This window comes from Erithacus rubecula (assembly GCF_903797595.1).
Source record: "Erithacus rubecula genome assembly, chromosome: 1".
Taxonomy (NCBI): Eukaryota; Metazoa; Chordata; class Aves; order Passeriformes; family Muscicapidae; genus Erithacus; species Erithacus rubecula.
The window spans coordinates 26,038,845-26,060,322 of record NC_136658.1 but is presented as its reverse complement, the minus strand read 5'-3'; the positions used below and the strand labels follow the sequence as shown (position 1 = coordinate 26,060,322).

At 45.7% G+C, this 21,478-nt stretch overlaps 1 protein-coding gene across 1 annotated transcript; it reads left to right on the top strand.

The window, feature by feature from the left end:
* The first annotated feature begins 597 nt into the window (after positions 1-597).
* Positions 598-12,078, top strand: LPAR5 (lysophosphatidic acid receptor 5). Its single transcript, XM_079314237.1, has 2 exons — positions 598-989; positions 6,932-12,078. Exon 2 carries the CDS (start codon positions 7,235-7,237, stop codon positions 8,363-8,365), a length of 1,131 nt encoding a protein of 376 aa, XP_079170363.1. The 5' UTR covers positions 598-989; positions 6,932-7,234; the 3' UTR covers positions 8,366-12,078.
* The last annotated feature ends 9,400 nt before the right edge of the window (positions 12,079-21,478 follow it).

Sequence of the window (21,478 nt, the reverse complement as noted above, 5' to 3'; positions counted from 1 at the left end):
AACAGCAGAGCAAGGTAGGCACGGAATGAGAAAATCAAACACCAGCAGGCAAGGGCTGCAGAGAAGGGGAGCCCACAGCAACTTCCCTGGGCAGCTGTTCCTGGGGCAGGACAACAGTGGGATTAGGAGTGCCACCGTGACTCGTGTCTTCTTCCAGGTGTGCTGAGACTGGCAAAGACTCAAGGCAACAGAGTGCCAGATGGGCTCTGCACAAGGTCAGCTCCCTTCCCAGCTACACGTGGCAGTGCCAGGTCACAGATATCCTGGTAAATCAGCCCTTGTACTTTCATAGCTCTATGCCTCCTGTAGCCTTGAACGCCAGGGACTGAGGTTGCTTGCCACAAACTGTGACACGTCTCCGGAGCCTGGTTCTTTCTGGGACTGTGCCACATGCCAGCAGTGCACAGCTGGGCCCCTGGGGAGGAGTTCAGTCCCAAGGCCCCCTAGCCCACGGGAGTGACAGGACTGCAAGTCTTTGTGCGGGCTAGCAATTAAATCAACTTTGCTCTCACTTCCCATATTTCACTTCTACCTCCTGTTTAGCAATATTTTGGGTAGAGGGATGTTTTATTTTCCCTCTGTCAGTCCTGGGGGTGGCTGAGTTAGCAAGACAAGCAAGTATTTGGCACTATGACCCAGGGCAGGTCTCTTCAGTTGCAAGGACACCTGGGTACTGCTTCTTTCATGATTGCATTTGCTGCTGTAGGATGTGGTTTAGCTTATCAGCTTTTGATAACAAAGTTCATGCTTTGTAGCCAGGCAGAAGTGCATCAGGAAGTGAGAAAGGAGAAGACACAAACTGCAGCATGCCAGATGCAGAATCAGCCGTAGCACAGTAGGGGCAGCTGTGATTTGGATGAAGAGCCTGCCCGGTTCTGTTGTGATCCAAGCTGCTTTGTGGGTTTGGTGCCCGGATCGAGAGCTCTGCAGTGGGAGCAGTCACCCAGCAGCCAGCAGGCATGCACTCCTGGCTCTTCTCCAGCTGTGAGGTAAGGCAGACCGGAACATCTGGAGAGCCGGATGGCCGGGCACCTCGGGCTCGGGCCCTGTGAGCTGCTGTGCGGCGCTGCCAGCCTGACCACGGGGCACTGGCACATCTGCCCCTCTGCAGCTGCAAGGCACATCTCTGCATTTATTCAAACTGGAGCTTGCTTTGGGATCCTGGGACACTGAGAGCACAGGCAGAGCTCACTTGCCAAGGTGCCCACCGTGGCAGCCCTCTTCTGAGGGCCTCTCAGGAGATGAAGAGGGGAAACATCTCTAAGGAGGAGGCAGTAACAGTGTGATCAAACCTCATGAGTTAAATACAGAGGTCTCAGTTTTTGTATCATGTATCTCTCTTTAAAAACAAGCTATCCTTAGTCTTGAACATCTTCAAGGTTCTAATCATCACAAAAATCTAATTTCTTGAACAGAAAAAGAGATTAAAAGTGGGGCTTGAATAGTGCCAACAGCAGGTCAAAAGCACCCATATTTATTTTAAAAATATATTTCCAATTTCTAGAGTAAAATCAGGTACATTTGCTGAGGTTTGACACATTTTTGTTGTTTCCTCTTTGGTTTCAGATCAACTAAGTAAGTTTGTGCAGTTTGTGTTTTAACTTCTGCACCCCAATACCACATTGGCTCTCTGCATTCTCACAGTAGCCCCAAAACTCCCCATGGTTTTAGTGACAAGCCACTAACTGAAACTGACCCTGCAGCATGCTCATCAGTATTTTTCCAGCTTTCTTTTCCTACCTCATTTCTCACCCCGTAGTCAGGTTCTTCATCATTTTTGTACTGCTTGGAGGCAGTGACTCCTAGTAGGACAGTGCCAGGAGAGAGAGGATTCCTAGGGCCAGGCAGTAGGATGCCAAGCACACATCCCCATCTCAGGGCATGCCTACATATTCTGGACCCTGTATGCAAGTACATTTAGAGCTTCTCAACCCCCAAAAGAAAAAAGTCAAAATCCCACAGATTTTGCAAGTCACAGTCTTGGCAGTTGATGGTATTCAGGGGCTCCAATTGAAGAGGAAAAAATATGCTTCCCTCACCTCCTGGGACACATAAGGTCAGCCACTAAACAGAAAGTTTCTTCAGGATTTAAGGAGAGCATCTTGTTGTGAGGAGGAGAATTATTCAACTGTGGTACCACTGCCTCCTTACACAGCTGGTGGCTTGAGATCTCTTGGCAGCTTTTGTGCAGAGCAAGAAGTACTTGGGTTTCTTTTAGAGGCAGCCACAAGGAACATGCCTTTTGACTCTCAGACACTAACCAGCAAGGATAATCAGTCTCCCTGCTGCCAGCCTGCTTTACCTACCCATAGCTTTCCTTTTCAGAGAGGGACAGACAAAGCAGGACCTCCAAAGCCCACTGGAGAAACTCTCTGCACCCACAACTTCATCTTTCCAATGATCTGTCTATATCTCATTTCAGGTCTTGGTCTCAGTATCTGTTTTGGCAAGTCTGAGACTATCAGCTTGGCTTCCATGCCAACGCTATAGCAGACTCTTTCTTCTGTGTTTCCATTTACCCACGAAAAAATCCCCTCAAAAACCCCAGTCTATTTTCTGCTCTCAGTGATCTTTGCTGCCAGTTTAGAACTGTGCTGTTCAGTGTCTTGAAGGCTGAAAAGCTACAGTACGTAAGGAAAGACCACTCAGAAAAGCAAGAAAATGTGATGGTGGGCAAAAAAATGAAGAGGTTTCTTTCACTGGTATTCATGTCATGACAGTGTGGGAGATTTCCACAGCAGAAACTATTTTTATGAGAAGCTCATGAAAGGACTGTCTCTGGTCAAAACAGTAGTAGGATCAACCATGGAGCAGCAAGATGAACTAAACAGTGTCTAAAACCACACGGCTCCTACCCCAGAGGTCCGAAAGTAACTGAAGGGTGGAAGACCTGACTAATTGTGCTATGGAAACCTTTGCTTAAAACAGCTCTTAAAGGCAGGCTCAATTTAAGAAAAGGCTCTTGGGGGGTTTCAGACCAGGGAGCTTGATGGTTTTGCTGAACAAATTAGTAAAAGCTATAATAAAGGAAAAAATCAATTGGCATGCAGTCACATCTAATTACTGGGGAAAAGTCATCATGGCTTTTATAAAGGGATGCTGTTCCCACAGTTCTTCCTTAAAGGGCTCAATAAGCATATGAACAGTGGCCCATGTGGATTTCCAGAAAGCTTTCAAAGGCAGTCTTACCAATGGCACTTAAAAAATTTAAAGAAAACGGTCCTACCTGGATAAAAAGTGCCTAAAAGAAGGGACAGAGAATGAAGGTAGAATGGTTGTTTTTCTCAGTGGAGTTGTCAGACACCTGTGCTGAGGCTTGGACTGTTTGACTTATTCATGAGGGATGAATAATAAAATAACAAGTATGTTGGAGACATAAAATTATTCAAGTTTAAAAAGATGAGGTTTGGCTGCGAAGAACTGCAGAGCTTAAGAGAAGTGTGAGTGACTGGACTTAAACTAACAGCTGAAATTTTATCTGGTGAAGCAATGGAAGAAAGCAAACTGAACTGACCATTACCACTTGCAAATGAGATCTCCACCTACGCAGCTCAGTGCTTCCACATCATCAGCCCTGTGTGTTTTCAGCACCCTGCAGAGGGATCAAAAAGGCTGTAGCAGAAGTGAAAAGGTGCTAAGAAGGGCAACAAGGATGTTTGAAAGTACAGAACAGCTCCTTTGCAAGGAAAAACTATGAAGACAAAGACTCTTCAGCCTAAAAAAAAATAAAGTTTCAAAGTGGGAACATGGCAGACATTTATAATATGATCAGCCATGAAATGAAGGTGAATAGGGGTGGGTTTTGCCCTGTCGGTTCAGGGCAAAAAATCTAGCACATGATGAATCAGAGGTGGGAAGTGATTCTTCACCTGAGGCACAAGTAAGCTGTGGAACTCCTTGGCACTCCTGGCACTGGATAATGATGGAAAATTTTATATCAACTCAAAAAACAACTGAATAAACTCCAATGAAATAGAAATACCTTGAGGACTACTGAATAAAGCTAGGTCACCTGTGGCTCAAGAAATTCCTGGGCTACAACTGATGCTGGAAGCAGGAATACAACTTGAGGCAGTGTAACTACATGATTGTACTGTTCTTAGCATAATCCTTTCACCATCCACAATTTGAGATGGACTGTTAGTAGTAGAAAGCCTCACACAGCATGGACTGTGCTTACATATTATATTTTCTAGATCTGTTAATTGAATACCTCTGGAAAGCTTGAAAAAAACATGTTGTCTGTAGAGATAAATCCTTTTCACCCAACATCTGGTTGGTCCCAGTACATGTGTTATAGCTGGTCATGGTCACTCACTAAGTCACAGTCTCAATAACTTTGTTTTCCTTAAGATAAAGGCCTGACCAGTGTGTTCAGTCAGCAGTTCATTGTAAGGTTTTGGCTCTAGCAAAAGATGACATATACTCCTAGAATTATAGAATCACTGACTATACTGAGTTGGAAGGGACCCATCAGGAACATCAAGGATCATCAAGTCCAGCTCCTGGCCCTGCACAGGTCACCCCAACAGTCACACCATGTGCCTGAGAGCCTTGTCCAAACACTTCTTGAACTCTGTCAGGCTTGGTGCCGTGACCACTGCCCTGGGGATCCTGTTCCAGTGCCCAACCACCCTCTGGGTGAGGAACATTTTCTTATGTCCAGCCTAAACCTCCCCTGACACAGTTTCAGGCCATTCCCTTGGATCCTGTCACTGGTTATCACAGAGAAGCAATCAGTGCCTGTCCCTCCTCTTCCCCTCTCAAGGAAGTTGTAGACCACAATGAGGTTTCTCCTCAGTCTCCTCCTCTCCAGGCGGAGCAGACCAAGTGGACCTCAGCCACTCCTCACACAGTTTCCCCTCAAGGTCCTTCACCATCCTCATGGCCCTCCTTTGTACACTCCCTAATAGCCCAATGATTTTTTATATTGCCCAAAAATGCACACAGGACTCAAGGTGAGGCTGCATCACTGCAAAGCAGAGCAGGACAATCACCTCCTTTGTCCAGTGGCGATGCTTCTCCTTGGGATTTTTTGAAGCATGAAACATTTCACTTGAAACCAACAACATTCTTGGACTTTTGCCACATCAGCTTATCTTATACTCCAAACTTGCACAAGACTTCATGCAAAGTATTCATGCACTAGGAAGGGTAGAATTCACTGAGATATAGTTTGATAAACCAGTAGAAGTTTCTCTAAGAAACCTGTTTTGGTGATGGACCTGTGCAACAACACAAAGGGACGGGCAAGTTGGTAGCTGTCTATACTCTTGTATTAGGTTTCCACTTCCATTGTTTAACATGTCACCAGAATGATTCTCTTTCTCTCTCTGAGGCCAGCACTTGCTTCTGTCTGCAGCAGATTCTCTCTGAATCGGTGCATTGCCACACAATGCCATGCAGAAGGTCTGACATGCTTGACATGCCTGTCAAGTTGCTGAGTAATATCAACCTCATGTCAAGATATTCTTCAGACAGAGAATTCTACTTTCCTTTTGAAGTAAATCACAATCTGCATAGACTCTTTGAGGGAGTCCCTGTTTGACCCCTGCAAACAACTGTGGGGAACTGTGTCACAACAATCCCTGTCCAGTGTGAGTTCTTTCCACAGGGTGCAGTCCTTCAGGAACAGAGTGCTCCAACATGGGTTTACCATGGTCTTCTCCAGGGACAAGAGAGGAATCTTTGTTCCAGTGCCTGGAGCACCTCCTTCCCCTCCTTCTTCACTGACCTTGGTGTTTGCAGGGCTGTTTCTATCACATATTTTCACTTTCCTTCTCTGCCTGCAATTACTGTCTCACAGTAACTTTTTCCCTTTCATTATCCCAGAGGTGCTACCACCATCACTGATGGGCTCAGCCTTGGCCAGTGGCAGGTCCCTCCTGGCACTGGCTGTATCAGACACAGAGGAAATTTCTGGCACACTTTCACAGAACCACACCTACAGCCCTCCCAGCTACCAAAATCTTGCCATGCAAACCCCAATGCTGCTATTGTATCACCTGGAGTATTCTCTTGTCCAGCTGACCAAGACCAGTTCCCTTGCATCTCCTCATGGTGCAAGTGCTCCAGCCCCCAGACCATTTTGGTGTCTTTCCACTGGGTTCACTCCAGCTGATCAGTCTTTTGACAGTGCTGCTAGTTAGTACCTAGAGTGGTTACCAGCCTCACACTGCTTTATGGTCATGCTTGTCCACATGAATCCCATGGCACTTCCTTTTTTATTGTGCTCCTCTCCATGGCTGTGCTACTCTGCATTTCTGGGACATGGGCTTCTTCAAGCTTTAGGGTGTTATAAGCAGCAGAATGAGGACATACAATCCAAATAAGCACCCCTGGTCCCATGCAAGTAAGGACACCAAAGGAACTGTATGAATGTAAGAAACATAAGGAAGTCAAAGTCACTGGACTGAGGGCTGTGTGTGTCATTTTACATAAGAAAAGGAGCTTGGGTGGAGTCATGTCTAACTGTACTGTAATTATTTTTATCTGCAATGGATGTACAAAGTCCTTCTTCTCTGGTATAAAACAGTACTATGACATTTTTATTTTAAGTCCATTCCAGTCAGTGTTTTTCCTTCAAAACACTGCTGTCTTCTTTTTCTTTCTCTTTCTCTGGAGCTGCCTCAACTACTTTCCCTGTGTGCTTGTGGTGTCCCTTTCTTGTATTCATGTGCTCTCAGCAGTAATCAAAGCAAAGTGCATTTTCTGGGGCTGAGTGATAAATGATTCTGTACAACAACCACCTTCTCAGTGCTCTGTCTTCTACTGCCATGTAATTACTCACTTTTCTACTGTCCATTTTTCCTCGTCTTTTGGTTTCTTTGTGAGTTGTTGCTACAGGAGCCACCATAGTGAGATTTTAACATTTCAAGATACTTACTCCTCTAACTTAAACTCTTCTGTTTTGGTCTTCCACTCTGACCAGGAATTGTACTGACAGCTGGCAATGATCCTCCATTGCCTTCTCACATCATAACCACTGGAAAGAAATGCTGAACTAGGGGCAGAAGCAGACTCCACATTACCATCCCTGCCAGATGACCACAGACCAGCAATCCAAAGCAGTGCCAGCCAAGAGAGATTTTGCCCATCTACCTCCCAGCTGCAGATGACAGGAATGACCTGCCCGTGGCTTCTCAGAGGGGAACGACTTTCCTCAGTGCTCTTCTTTGTGCCTCCTTAGCCCATTAGCAGGCTCAGCCATCTCAGCAAGACCATCCCCTGATCCATGCTGGGCATGTCAGCGTCCAACACGTCCAATACGTCTCAGACATGCAAGGATTACACCTTCAATCACCACTTCCTCATGCCTGTTTACACCCTGATATTCATCACAGGGGTGATACTCAATGTGGTAGCCCTGTGGATATTCGTCCGATACCTGCGCCTCAAGTCAGTAGTGATGATCTACATGTTGAACCTGGCCATAAGTGACCTCAGCTTCACACTTCCTCTGCCGCTGCGACTCTACTACTATTTCAACCACCACTGGCCCTTTGGTAGCTTCCTGTGCCAGGTCTCTGGCTCAGTCTTCCAGATCAACATGTATGGTAGCTGCCTCTTCCTCATGTGCATCAACCTGGATCGCTACGTTGCCATTGTTCACCCACTTCGCTGGCGGCACCTGCGGCGCCCCAAGGTGGCCAAGCTCCTCTGCCTCCTCGTCTGGGTTGTGATCTTCTTGGGCTCCATACCCACGGCCATAGTCCACAAACAAAACCACTGTAAAGTAAAAAACCAGACCATTTATCTGTGCTTTGAAAGCTTTAGCGACAACATATGGCAGAATAACCTCTTCCCCCTGGTAATCCTGGCTGAAATCTTGGGCTTTCTCCTGCCTCTCAGTTCTGTGACATACTGCTCAATTCGGATCTTTCAGGAGCTCTGCCAGCCTAGCCAGACGAAGACTGTGCGACAGCAGAAGACTGTCCGTCTGCTCTTGGTCAATCTGGTCATCTTCATCATCTGCTTTGTGCCCTACAACACTACCCTGGCGGTTTATGGGATGATAAAGGCCCGGGTGATAAAGGTTGAGGCAGAAACCCAGGCCTCTGTGCGCCAAGCGTTAATTATAACAATGATGTTTGCCAGCATGAACTGCACACTGGACCCCTTGATCTACTACTTCAGCACCGAGGGTTTCCGTAACACCTTCAAGAAACTGCGGCGGGGACAAGCCTGGGACTCAGAGATGGGAACACTTAAGCATCAGATTGTGGAGAGTAAGTCAACTCGAGACCACACTATGTCTAAAGTAAAACTGTTCCCATCTGAAAATTTTACCCGTCCCAGTGAATCTTCCCCATCACTTCCTACTGCCGTATTTCTGAATGGTCCTATTGAGGACTCAGAAATTTAAACCTGGGAAAGTAGTCCCATTGCAGAGCCACACATGCAATAATACAGCAAGCCTGTGGGATACAGCAAACTGTGGGAGCACAGCAGACTGTCTGTGGGTGAACGTGATGATGCAAAGCTGAAGGATGAAAGGTTGTTTTGAATAAACAGAGGTGCCTTCGTGACATGGTCATACCTGACTTTTTTGGTACAGGAAACACAGTGGGGAAGAAGGATTTGAAACAAACTTAGTGTGTCTAGGTCTGGCCAGTATGAATTCCTATAGCAAGCCCATCCTGTCTGAGTAGCTCCTAGCTGCCCTGTAGCCTGAGGCAGTTCTGGGCATCATCAGAACACAGATACAATACTCGCTGCTGACAAAGTGAATTTACTAGCAGTGGCTGAGGAGAACCTTTGACCAGATGCTACAATTGGAGTCATAGCACAGGGTACCTAAATGAGTATCTTAATTTTCCAAAAGAACTGAAGCATTTAGCAAGCTTTGTTAAGGTCAAGGAGAATAGCTGAGTTTTCAGTAATCTTGCAGAAAATAGGTTTCTAATTGTATTGAAAATTACAGACTTTAGCAAAACATTCTTCAGGAGGTATGTCAAATGTGCAGCTGTACACACACACATGTGGCACAATGGCAATACATTTACCTAAAGCAAAATGGCTTGGGAAACACTAGCATACTTTTAAAAACTACATTCCTAATGGCCCCAGAAAAAAAGAGATTGTAGCAATATTGTCATCATGTCAGAAGCTCATGCTGATGTTAGTACTCTGCACTCTCTTGTTGCTGGCCCCTATGTAGGATAATTGATTTCAGGTCTGAGTGATTTTCACTGTTGAAAAGGAATGATGTCACAGAACAAAGCTGTGGTGAAATGTATTTGCTTGCACTGTTTGTACATGCTTTTTCAGGCTACACTGTATGTGAAAGCCCTATAAATCTCCCTAGAGGTGAGATTCAGCTGTACACAGGCAGTGCCAGAAGCCCAAATTTTTCACTCCTGCTGATGGCCAAGGGTTGCTTTTCTAATTGCACTGCAAAACAGCCTCTCTGTGGCTTCCAGCAGGTCTCAGGCTATTCTGGAGTGGATCCATTACAGTGGTTTGGTTTTGGCTTTTTAATGTTAAACGAAAGGTCAGGGAAAGTGACAAGAAATGTAGTCCAGAGTGCTAGGGTTTATAGTTTTTAGACTTCTCCATAAGCAATAAATCTGGTTTCAAGTTCCTACCTCATGACTGCTGTGGGAATAAATGTATTGTAATACATCACAGTTTTGTGTTAGGAGACACCAGCTTTTAAATCCATTTTTCCAGTCTCCCCTGAAGACCCTCTCTTTTATGAGAGATAACTGCAGAAGCAGGTCTTCAAGAAGACCTGTAGAAAATGGGCCTCTCCACAGAGACCTCCTTGTGTCACCGCCTGCCTGTGAGACATATGCCCTAGGTGAGCCAGCTCTCTCCCTTTGCTCAGCCCATGCATCATCAGCAGAGCAGCCTTGAAATTCATTTGCAGATGAAGAACATTTATTAGTGCCCAAGAGATGCAGGGAGAGAGGTGGAAGAGGGCTTGTAGGGCAGTAGACACTTCTATTTTAAAAACTCAGGACCGCCATGAATCCTTTGTGACATAGTATAGCTGGAGAGGAAACACGGTTGTGTGCATCTCTTCTGGTACCCTTTTGTTCTTGGATTTATGGGATAATGGAATGATATTACAGTAGATGTACTGCTGTCCATTTTCAAATCTTCCCTCACCTTCCTCCTTCCTAGATCCCTTTCCTTGTCCCTGTCCCTCTGATCCTTTCTCTTTTCCTAATCTTATGCACCACGCACCTAAGCATCAACACAATGCCTTCACATCTATGTTTTCTCCCCTGCCCAAAGAAATTACTTTTTCTTTCCTTTTAACTTGGCTAGAGTGCTGTTATAAGTTGACAGAAAGATTCAGGTGGGAAGGGACGTCTGGAGGTCTCTACCAAGACTGCCTGCCCACAGAAGGTTGCTGGGGGCAGTGAGGGCTGGCAGCTCCTTGAGGGAATAAAAGAGCTGACAGGCAGGCATGTAACAAGGCAGGCAGAGGAAAAGGCTTAGCCAGCAAGGGAAAGCACCTGAGCAAGAGGGCAAAGGCAGGTATAGGCAGATAGCTGGGTTCAGCTGAGAATCCAGATCATCATGCAAGCTTGTGGTGATGAGGCAGGTCCAAGGTCAAAGTAAGAAGTCCAGTCAGAATCAGGATCAAGTCTGGAGGCAGGAACCAGGATGAGCCACAATCCAGAGATTGCCTAGTAAGTCCATCATGACAAGGCAGGTCTTGGATCAAGCCAGGAAGCCTATGCACAGGTCTGGATCCACAGAGGACATGGTAAGGCACAGACCAGACTCCTCAGACAGGGCAAGAGCACCAGCCTAAAAGCGTCTCCTGGGACAGGGAGTCAGTCCTGGCTGAGGCTCCAGCAGAGCTTTCTGGAAAGTGTCCCCACCATCATCGGAAGGAAGAGGCTGCCCTCAGCTCCACTGCCTCTGTCCTGCCCCAGGCTCGTACAGCCAAAGCCCCAGGAGCAGAGAGACCCCCAAGGCAGTTCAGGTTTCTCAGAGCCTTGTCCAGGTGTCTTCTGAGCACCTCCAAAGATGAAGATTCCTCAGCTTCCTGAGGTACCTACAGCAGTGCTGAAACATGCCCTGGGGAGAGGCTTTTCCTAATGCTCACCAGGATTGCTGCAAGTCATGGCTGTTGTGCTTCCTCAGGGCCACTATGAGCAGAGCCTGGCTCTGTCTTCTCTTGGCAAGCTTGCCAAGTATGAATGAAATGTCAGCTGGCAGATGCCACTCCTTCAGAAGAGGCTGCTCCTCTGCTGAAGTTACAGTATCCTCCACAACACACAACTCAAAAAGCACTTCAGAAAACATGATATTTTCTTGTAGCTTCATTCCTGAAAATAGTGGAACAATTTTTACCTGGAACATTTCATAAATATTCCACCTCCAGGAGAGGAAAATTTAGCTCAAATATTTTGACTAAATTATAAATAACTGCAAAGCTGATCTCTTAATGAATCAGATCAACCAGTTTAACAATAAAGAGGGCTGCTGGTCATGTTACACACAACAGAAAAGTTCCTGACTTTGGGTTTCTGAAGGCTTTGCTTAATTGTTACATATAGCCAGTGGTGGGTCCAGTGTGGGCTGTTTGGGTATTCAAACTTTTTCAGCGTGTATTAGTCTTGTTTTGGTTTTGAGAATTCTAGTCAAATGTAATTGCTTTGAATTCTAGAGGGGATTCGGGATATTTTTCATGTTTGACAGAGAGAATTGGTGTTCTGCTTCCGCATTTTTGCTTTGTAAGCTTCAGGAGTGTTTTATTCCATCACATGGTGATAAGGAATAGCACACATATGTGCTGTCTTTTAGTGAAATGAGTCATTCACTCTTATCTTGCTTTATGGCTTCGTTTTAATCAGTGTATAAAAAAAGCCAGACAAACAAATCTGAAAGTTCGAGAGTATGATGGTGTCCAACAGTACAAAACAGAACCACTTGAAAGCTTGTGTTTAGAACAACAGGAACTATGTGAAGCAATGGTATTCAAGAAGGGAAAGTTAAATGTGAATATAAGCTTAGCAAAGTCTTTTCAACCTGTATAGGTGACCCCCTACATCCTACTGTATAATTCCTGAATTAGTATTCTTGTTAAGTATGTCAGAGGTAAAAGGTGCCATTGCCATTCACTACTTCCCTGTACTTGGTGTCATTTGCAGAGGTGAACATCAAACAAATGTCTCCTCATCAAGTAAGACTAAACAAGTGAAAGGTCAGAGAGATGGCAAAGGTGCACAGAATACTTATTCTGTATGAGTAAGACAGCATCTGCAAAAATGTACAAATACATTAAGGTTTCAAGTCCTTAGACTTCCAGAATGGATATGTCCTATGCTTCTGGAAATGGTTCCCTACTTGGATGATATACAAAAGTATTATTATGACTATTAATATTAAAATGCATTTTGTACTTTCTAGAAACCCTCTGATACTCTGAGTTCTATAAGACAGCTTGAAAAGATGTTTCAGAAATCCCAGAACAAGCCAGACCTTATCTTCAAATTGCTTTTATTACTGTTTTTATTCCCTACACTGCATACTGGCTGTGTGCCTCCCACCACTAGATGTATCCCTACAACAAAACATGTATTTTGTACTACAAATGCCCTGAGCAATTTCAGCTGTGCCTGCTTTGAGCTTGGGAGGCACCCCCTGCCTTCCACTTCCCCCCTATTGCTGGAAGTTGAAACAGATTGTCCTCCAGAGGTCCTTCCAACCTAAATAATTGTACGGTTCCCTGACCTTGTGTTTTAGACGCTGATCTGTCATCCCAGGCATTTTTTCATTATCTTTGCCTCCCAGAGTTGTTCTTGCTCGGATTACACTTTGCATTCCCTGCTTGCCTTTCAGCCGCAGAGTCCTTGATCCTGTGACTGAGTGCAGCGAAAGCTTCGCATTTTGTGTGTTGCTTTTGAAGCCTTTCTTGCAAGCTGGTGTATTCTGCAGTGCCAACAGCTTCTCGGCAGAGGCCAGGCTGCCGCTGCGCTAATACTGCTGTACATTCTGCTGACCAAAACCGGCTCAGGGTTTCCTTATTGTCTCCCACATTTCCACTGTCTCTGCTCTTACATTCGGAGAGATCTTTGGGTATGAATCGTTATTTTTTTGCTTTTTTTGTTTGGTTTGCGCAGCACCTTGAGCAGCGAGATAGAGATGGGTGAGGGCTCCCAAGCAAAATAAGAAGAATTAGTGTAATATCACTGAAGAACCTGCTATGCTGGTGATTTTGTTTGAGGTTATCGGGAAGTCTGCATGTACTAAAGTCATCATAGCTATGAGTGCTTTTACCTGTTTCAGACAGTGACAGTGATAAGGCTTCCATGGTAGCTGTAAAACCTCCCAGTCCTGCATACGCTGTCCCCTAAAGCACGGGCAGCCAACCCCCCACTGGAACCCCTGAAATACAAAGGAACAAGGAAGAACTTTTCTCCTAAGGAGAGTAAGGGAAAGAGGGAGATGATCAAACTTTTCACCTCGAGGTGATGATAAAAGAGGTTTTCTAACTCCAAGCGAAATTAAAAAAAAATTTAAAAATTAAAAAATAAAAAGGGAGGGGTCGGGGGGCGGGGGAGAGGGAGGAGAGGGGGAAGGGAGGCGGTGCTGAGCCGGCCGGAGGAGGCTCCGCTCCCGCCCCGGTCCCCGCCCGCCCCGCGCTCTCCGCGGCCAACAGCGGCCCCCGGCGGCACTGGGCCGGAGCGGACCGACGGGACCCCGAAGGGGCTCCGGGCACACGGACCCCGCGGCACCGGGCCGGAGCGGACCGACGGGACCCCGAAGGGGCTCCAAGCACATGGACCCCGCGGCACCGGGCCGGACAGGGATGTCCGCTCCCTCAGCACCGAGCCCACCCCGAGATGCACGGGGGCAAAGCAGCTCCTTTCAGCTTTTGGAAGAAAAGCAATTTGTTAAGAAAAAAATATGTTAATAAAGGCAAGAAGCTGTAAAACAGAAGTAAGTAAATGTGTGAGTGCTTCTTCGCTAGGAGCAAGTGGAGAAAAGTTAATTTTGTTGTCCGGATAGGTAAGCCGTAAAGAACAGAACAGCAAAAGCATCTGGAAGTAATTTAGCCCGTGGCACGGGTCAGGGTCTTCCTGAGAGCTTTATCTGATCAGAACGTGGCAAACTCAGGTTGAGCTCAGACATTCAGGGAGCGCTTCGATAAATGAAAGCACATCCCCACAGGTGTCGCAGCCCTCCGCTTTGAGTCGAGAAATGCCGGACTTACTTTTCTCCTCGCGGACTCCTTGTGCATAGGTGCTGCGGTTGTCCCTCGTTAAGCAATGACAGATTGTTTTCCCCTCGAAGCCCCTTCTTTGTTCACCGTGTAGAAGAACATCGGTCAGAGAGAGGGGGGAAAATGGCGTTTTGCTTTTTTTCTGGTTTTTTAAGTTTTTTTTTCTATGCTGTATACAAATCCATCAGCTATGTACTACACATATGTGAACTCCATTCTGCAAACAGGGCTCCTGATCTTCTCCCACTTTTCTGTAGTATTTACTATCCCTGCATCCAATGGCTTCATAAATTTGAATTAACATCATTCTCAGGAGCCCGTTAGCTGATAAAGTATTATTATTATTTTATAGGCAGGAAACTTAATAGCTAAGATGTATGTTCTGAACTACTTCAGATGCACTTTCTGGAGTGCCATATAGCACATATCCATCGTGACACTCCTGTTGATTTAAGTAAAAAATACAAAACCTAAGCGATTCTGTGACTCAAAGATCAAAGCCTCATGATAAGGATTCCTTCCTCTATAGGAAGAACCAAAGGAGTGGTGGATTTGGGCACAGTTTGGTGCATGTGCTCATGCCCACTGTCACCTGGGGGTCCTGGGACAGAAGCAGGAGTTGTGAAGGTGGTGGCAAGGGGTTCACAAACACTGTGTTATGAGGGGATTTATTTTTGCAGATGCTTCTGTATCAGTGTGTGACATCTAGATAATGAGCAAGGGGAATTAGACATTCTCATTGATGAGCATGCATTTGATATAATTAGCATTACAAAAAACCCGGTAGGACGATTTGCATAATTTCAGAGTGCTTGAGTCCCCAGTTACAGCCTATTCAGAGGGGACAGGGAAGTTAAAAAAATAAAAAAATAAAAAAATAAAAAAAACCAGAAAAGAGAAGTGCTGGGGAAGCATGCTGCTACAGCTGAGGGACAGCAGTCCCTGCAGTACAGTGCATGAAAGCATCACTGTGTGCCCAGGATACAGAATCAGGGGGTGGCACACATGCTATGGGAGACCTGGAACTGGGAAACACGTGGGAGATATTTTACAGTAATGATGCCTCATTAGCACTTGCCAAAATTATTGCTGACAATTTGTAGGCAGGGAAAGGACCTGCAATGCCACAAGCCAGCTTGTTTGGGGTCATGTTGCAAAGGGTGGCAAGGCATTTGTTGTTGGCCTGGGAACTGGAGGCTGTCTTCTTGACCAGGTCACCTTATTTGCACATCTGGAATATAACCTGAACCAAGGAGCACGCTTGGTGCTCCAAAAGGACCTGCCTCCAGAGGAGGGAAGTGATATGGGGAATTATTCAGGAAGAAATGAGAGAAAAACATCTCTGGGTCTGGTGGTTGGTTACAAGAAGTTTATTACCTAGTCAAAGAGCCCACAGCTGTAACCAAGGGAAAAGTTGCCATCTTAGCCAGAGGTAATGTGAATGAGAAATTTAGAAAGTAAAAGGGTAAGACAGACAAAAAGTGACCTAGGCCATTCTGTCATTCTGCATTTTGTACTTTCTAATGGTTAGGGAAAGTTATGGCAATGGGTGAAACACCATGACTTACTGGACAAGGAAGAATTAAATATAGGAGAAGCAATAGGAAAATTCTCTGGCTACTTAATTTAGAAATGGTATTTATTGACTTTAGTTTCAGAGTAACTGCCAGTAGCAATATATCGTCAGTCTGGTAAGTGGATCATTGCCACAGGCAGGGTGACATCAGTGCTTCAAAGGGAAATGGTCAGGCTCATCACTTGAGCTATTTTTGAAGCTTTGGAGGGCCCTGTCATAGATATAACTCTCTGTTTCACTTTCTTTCAACCTGACCCTGTGTTCTCTGTTCCCTCCATGCTGTCCTTCCTCATGCCATTTTCTGGACATGCAATCTAAAAGTACTAAGAAAAATTACTCTTGCAAAAACCCAAGGGACTCTGCACCAAAAATGCAATTCAGCTGGGAAAGCAATTTCCCAAGGACATCAAAACATAGGATGAAGCTGAATGTGCCTGCCTTTTTCACCACTTTTAATTCTGTCCTTGGGTTGACTTCCATAGCCCTCTGTAGGGGGTAGCCTTTACCAACTTAAGAAAATAAAAAATAATTTAATAAAAAAGTGTTTCCTACCAGCTTTTGTTTAGCACAGGGCTGGTATTAGCGATCCTGAGAAATAACCTCCTCAGTGCTGATGGCTTGATCTGTCTGAGCTTTGTACTGCTTTTGCTGCTGGGCAGGGTGAGCAGGGTGGTGGGTGTAGATCTCAGAGTCTGACAGACAGCTCTTCCCCATGCCAAGATCCTGGAAGCAGCAGAGTGCTGCAAAGGGTACTTGTCCAGCTTTATGCTTCAAATTGCCAAGGCTGCCTGTGAGACGTCAGGCTGCAACAAAGCCTGAAAGAAACAGGAAGGGCCCTGAGACTCACTGGAGAAGATGCTTGTGCTCTTTACCAGAGGAGTAAAATCGACAGCACAGTGACCCTACCAAGAACACAGTATCTTCATAGCACAGGCTCTGTGCTTGGATGCCACGGAAAATGTCCAGAATGGCCTTTTGTCTCATCTCCTTGGATCCATGCCACAGTGATGGATGCTTTTGGAAGCTGATGGGGCCTTGCTTGTGTCTGAACCTGCAGCCATTTGGAGCTTACAGCTTGCTGATCTTGTGTAGCTCCTGAGTGCAGTTGATAATCCTTGTCCTGCACCAAGCCTGCATCAAATCCATCTCAAGTTCTTTTATCAGATAGATTAGGTAATTATTTCCAGGGTATAATTTTGAAGAGAAAGCTGGTCAAGGCAAGTCAGCATCTCTTATGTTTTGTTGCTCCCACAACTTCTCCAGGGGGAGAGAAGGTGGGGGAGAGGGGAGTGGCAGGGAAAGGGGAAGAAAAAAGCTTGAGGATCCATAAAAGGGGTCAGATTACATAAAGAGAAATTCCACTTGCCTGTACGTGCAACTGCAGCAGGGTAAACTGGAACTTTGTTGGTAAGGTGCAATGTCCTTGTTTTGGGTATCTAGTGGAGTATATTTGGCTGTTGATTAAAGAACTGTTTTTAAAAATATGGTAACACAGGGCTTGAAGATCAACAGCTGGCATTGTCCCTGTGTGCTGCTCTGGGAAGTTTCTCCATGCCATTCTTGTTTCTGCTTCAAGTCTAGGTGACTGCATCTGCCAGCAAACATACCAGGTGTTGTGGAGACAGACAAATGTCTAGGAATGGTACACCTCATAGGGCTCAGACACTCTCAGCCTGTCCCACTTCACCCTCTGTGGCTTCGCAGATTTTGAAAAAGATGGGTAAAGGAAAGAATCACACTGCCTTCAAGAAATTTTGGATGGACTACATCCAGATCTGGTGTTTCTGCCTCCTGCCCATCAGCAACTCTGGTGAAACCCCCTAGAGCCTGGGCAGCAAGCAAGTGTGAAGGGCAGGTGTGCAAACAGGTATGGAAGTGAGCAGAGCACATAGGAATTAGGAAGAGGTAGAGCACAGATACTGGGAGCACCTTATCCCTTTTATATATAAAGAGCTTTCTATCAGGTCTGCTTAATCAACCTCTCCAAAAAAGGAAAAAAAGAAAAAACAAACAAACAAAACCTCAAACAAACAAACAAACAGCAGGATTTGTTAGCCACAGACTTTAAAATAGATAGTCCTCATTCATTTGGTCCAGTCTCTGTGACATTACCAAGGAGCCTAGAAAGGGAGCAAATGAGGATGTTGGGACCACGGGGGATGCTCTGTTGTCCCTAAGAAGGTCTCAGGAGGTCATGTATGAGCTGGTGAAGCAATCAGATCTTTTTTAGGACTAACTGATTTGTGGGGGTTTTTCATGTGGAGAATTACAGCTTGGAAGCTGTTGTAGTCCCCTCCATCTTACTTTTTATTCTTTTTCTTTCTCTCCTTTAACATTTAAGAAAGAAGTGCCGCCAACCCCAGTCATGATTCCTGAATCATGACTCAACAATTATGAAATGAAGGAATCTAAAGGTTTGCTTGTACCCCTAGAACAAGACAGACACTGGAGCTTGCCTGGCCAGCTCCTTGCCCACCCCCTTGCCTCAAGTCTCTATGCTCGATTATCTGAATGCTCTTCCTGCTCTTTAATTCCTTAATGAGTCCAGCACAGCTTGTTCTTTCCTATCTCCACATCCAGTGCTGTTACACCCCTCCTTACCACTCTTAGCTCCTCTTTTGCTCCTCATTTCACTGGCCCAAACATTGCTGCTCTCTCCATAGCTCCCAGGACTAGCTGCTTGCTTTTTCAAATACACTTAAAGACTTTCCGTCTTTATCCTTACAACAGACTTAGTATCATAAAGCTCCTGGCCTCATCTATTCTCCATGATTCCCTTCCCCAAGGGACTTGTTCTCCTTTCACTCAGCTGCTCGTCCTTCCTCCCACCTGGCCCAGAGCAGCCACGGTGTTTGGTCCTTACAGAAGATGGCTGGCATTCACACAACCTTATCCTACCTTTGTCAGACTGTGTTAACAGCCGATCTTGGAAGAACTACATAAGGAAAACCTCAAATGTCCCTACATAGCATGTGTGAAATGGATATTTTTTTAAAGGCTTATCATTTATCAAAATTTGGCATGGATTTTTGTGGGGATAATGAGTAGTGTAGCTCTGACGCAAGGACAGCTCTCCTTCACAGGCTTCAGCTTCCTCCTCCAAAGCATTTGGGCAAAAGATTGTTCTTTTTAACATACACTTCAACACCCAAAACCAAAATGTTTTGCTCTGCCTTTTTTTTTTCTCTGAGTAGATTTAATGTACAAGCTAAAACCATATTTAAAAAGAAAACAAAAATTATTTTAAAAAATCAGATGTAGGCAGACAGTTAGAATGGAAAATTTCATCTCCAATCATAAAAATTACAAGCAACTGAATGGTTTACAGTGGGAATGCCCAGTCAGTCAAATTCTGTCTCTGCTGGTAAATTTCTCCTTGCAAAAACCTGTAGTTTGAACTTGCCACTCTAGGATCAATCACATTGCTGCCCCCAGCAGCTTTAAAATAAGGCAGGAATACAGGACTTGCTTTGCCATAGATCAGGGCTTCTCAGAAGCTTTGTCTGAATTGTGAGGCAGATGGGAAAATGAGGCCTGGTAGCTGGAAACAAATTCACACACAAAGCCTACAATATTTCTGTGGAAAGAGAGAAGGTCAAACTCAAAAGCTGGAGCTTTTCATAACGTGGTTGGTCTGTTAGCAATGTTACCAGTGTAAATCAATCCATTTAAAAACAGTCTTGTCACACCTCTATAAACAGCTAATGTGGACATGTTCAAAGCCTCACCTAAGACAGAACATTTTGAAGTGGTATAATTAAATCTGGTGTATTCTTAAAGGATGAGGCACCTGTTCACTGAGTGCAATCAAACTGATAGCCTGCAGGCTGGCATGGCTCACTGCCCAGGACGCTAATGTCGTTCCTGTGCCTGCTTGCAGCTCACAGACGCTGGGTGGCAACTCTCACTCCCGCAGAAATATGGCTCCTGCTCCCTGGGGCAGCAGCCTGGCTGCAGCAGTCACCCTGCTCGCCTGTGACGTGCAAGACAAGAAACGCTGCATGCTACAGGACCTAACATGGTGGCTGAGGAGAACAGGAGGAGAGGAGGAAATGGATGCTGGCAGGGCAGGCAGGCCCTGACAAGCAGGATGCTCCAGCAGGGTCTGTACACGGTCACTGCAGTCAGACAATCTCTTAGCTCAGCCCTCCTCCTGCAGCTGTTGTGCCATGAAAAGCTGGACTTCCCAATGAAGCAGGCACTGAGCAGGCACATCTGCTCTGTTGCCAGAGCCAAGAGAGGAGCAACATCTACCGCAGAGGTCAGTAGTAAACAGCCAGGGGACAGGAGCACCCAAACTATGACAGATTTCCACTAAGAAAGCGTGTGCCCAAACCACAGATTTATCCAATTAAAGCCAGACTTGGAGCAGTTTAAGTTCGCCCTCTGCATTAGGCATTTTTGATGTTTTACTAAACAGATGTAAAGTTGCTTTAAACACATCACATGCAAAGGTATGGTATGGGAATGGAATGGTCCATACATTGCAAACTAGTATTTAGCTCAAACTGGCACGATCTCACTTGGCCCTTCAGCTACTCTCTAGGTAAAAGAAGAAAAAGACAGGTATCTTCTCAAGGAGGCAGGCTGGAGACCAACTTAGTAGGTGCCTAAATGCACAGAAACCCTAAAAACAGCAAGTGGGAAGAATTGTCAGAAGGACTCAGGACTTCCATTCTCTGAGTCCAGAGCTCCCTCTCCAAGACAGGGGAGTGCTGAGTGTGTTTGCTTGCCTGTTTCTCACTGATGTCAGAGGATCATCTGCAAACAAAACGTATGACAGGCAGAATTAAACGGGCAGCAATTTGCAGACTCCATCCTTGATCGCCTCATGCTCCCCTGCAGACGCTTTCCCTGTAAAACAGATCTGCCACAGGGGAACTCCCTGTAAAACACAGAGTTTGCCAAGGGGACTCCTGCATTTGCTGCCGGGAAGCCAACAGACAAAGGGACCACACCTCACCAGTGCTGCCAGCGCCGTGGCCACTGCTGGGGCTGCCGGTGGGCAGACAGCTCCTGGCAGACCTCTCCTCTGGTTTCACCGGGGTGAGGCCCAATGGAGAGCCTTCCCCACCTGAAGTAGCAGCAGCCGTGGGTTTCTCACAGGGAAAAGAGAATGCTTCCCGCCTTTCCTTGCAGCAGTATCCAAACTTGCTGCTGCTGCTCTAAAACCTCATCCCTTTAAATGTTCTGCCAGGATCTGGCTGAACGGATGCAGGCATCTTTACTGCATCTCATCTAACAAAGAAACGCCTCACCCTCTTGTCGCTGTGCATTACTATTTCCCAGCCCACCTTTTAATCCACAAAGTCTACGGTTCTGAAGGTTCCGTTCAGATATAGGGAATTACAGTTTTTTGGTTCTTTTCTGCGTATCAGACTTTTACACGTCATTATTTCAGCTTCTGGGGCTTACACTTCCTATTCCTCTCTTAGCTATCAGGACACATTTGCTGGCTTTAACAAGAAGTAAATGTTGCAAGTGCTGAGCTGTACTTTTAACGGAAGGTAGTGAAAGAACCCAGGAAAACAACGGAGCAGCTCAGAAACACTCCCTGCAGCCTGTAACGCTAAATCCAGTTGGGGCACAAAAGCAAGGATGGGGATGAAAGTAAAACCCAAAGACAGTGGTAAAAACTGCCTTCAAAAGTAAAATAAATATGCTCAAGTGGATGACAAGATGTGGAGTTATCTTCCATACCAGATGCATGATAA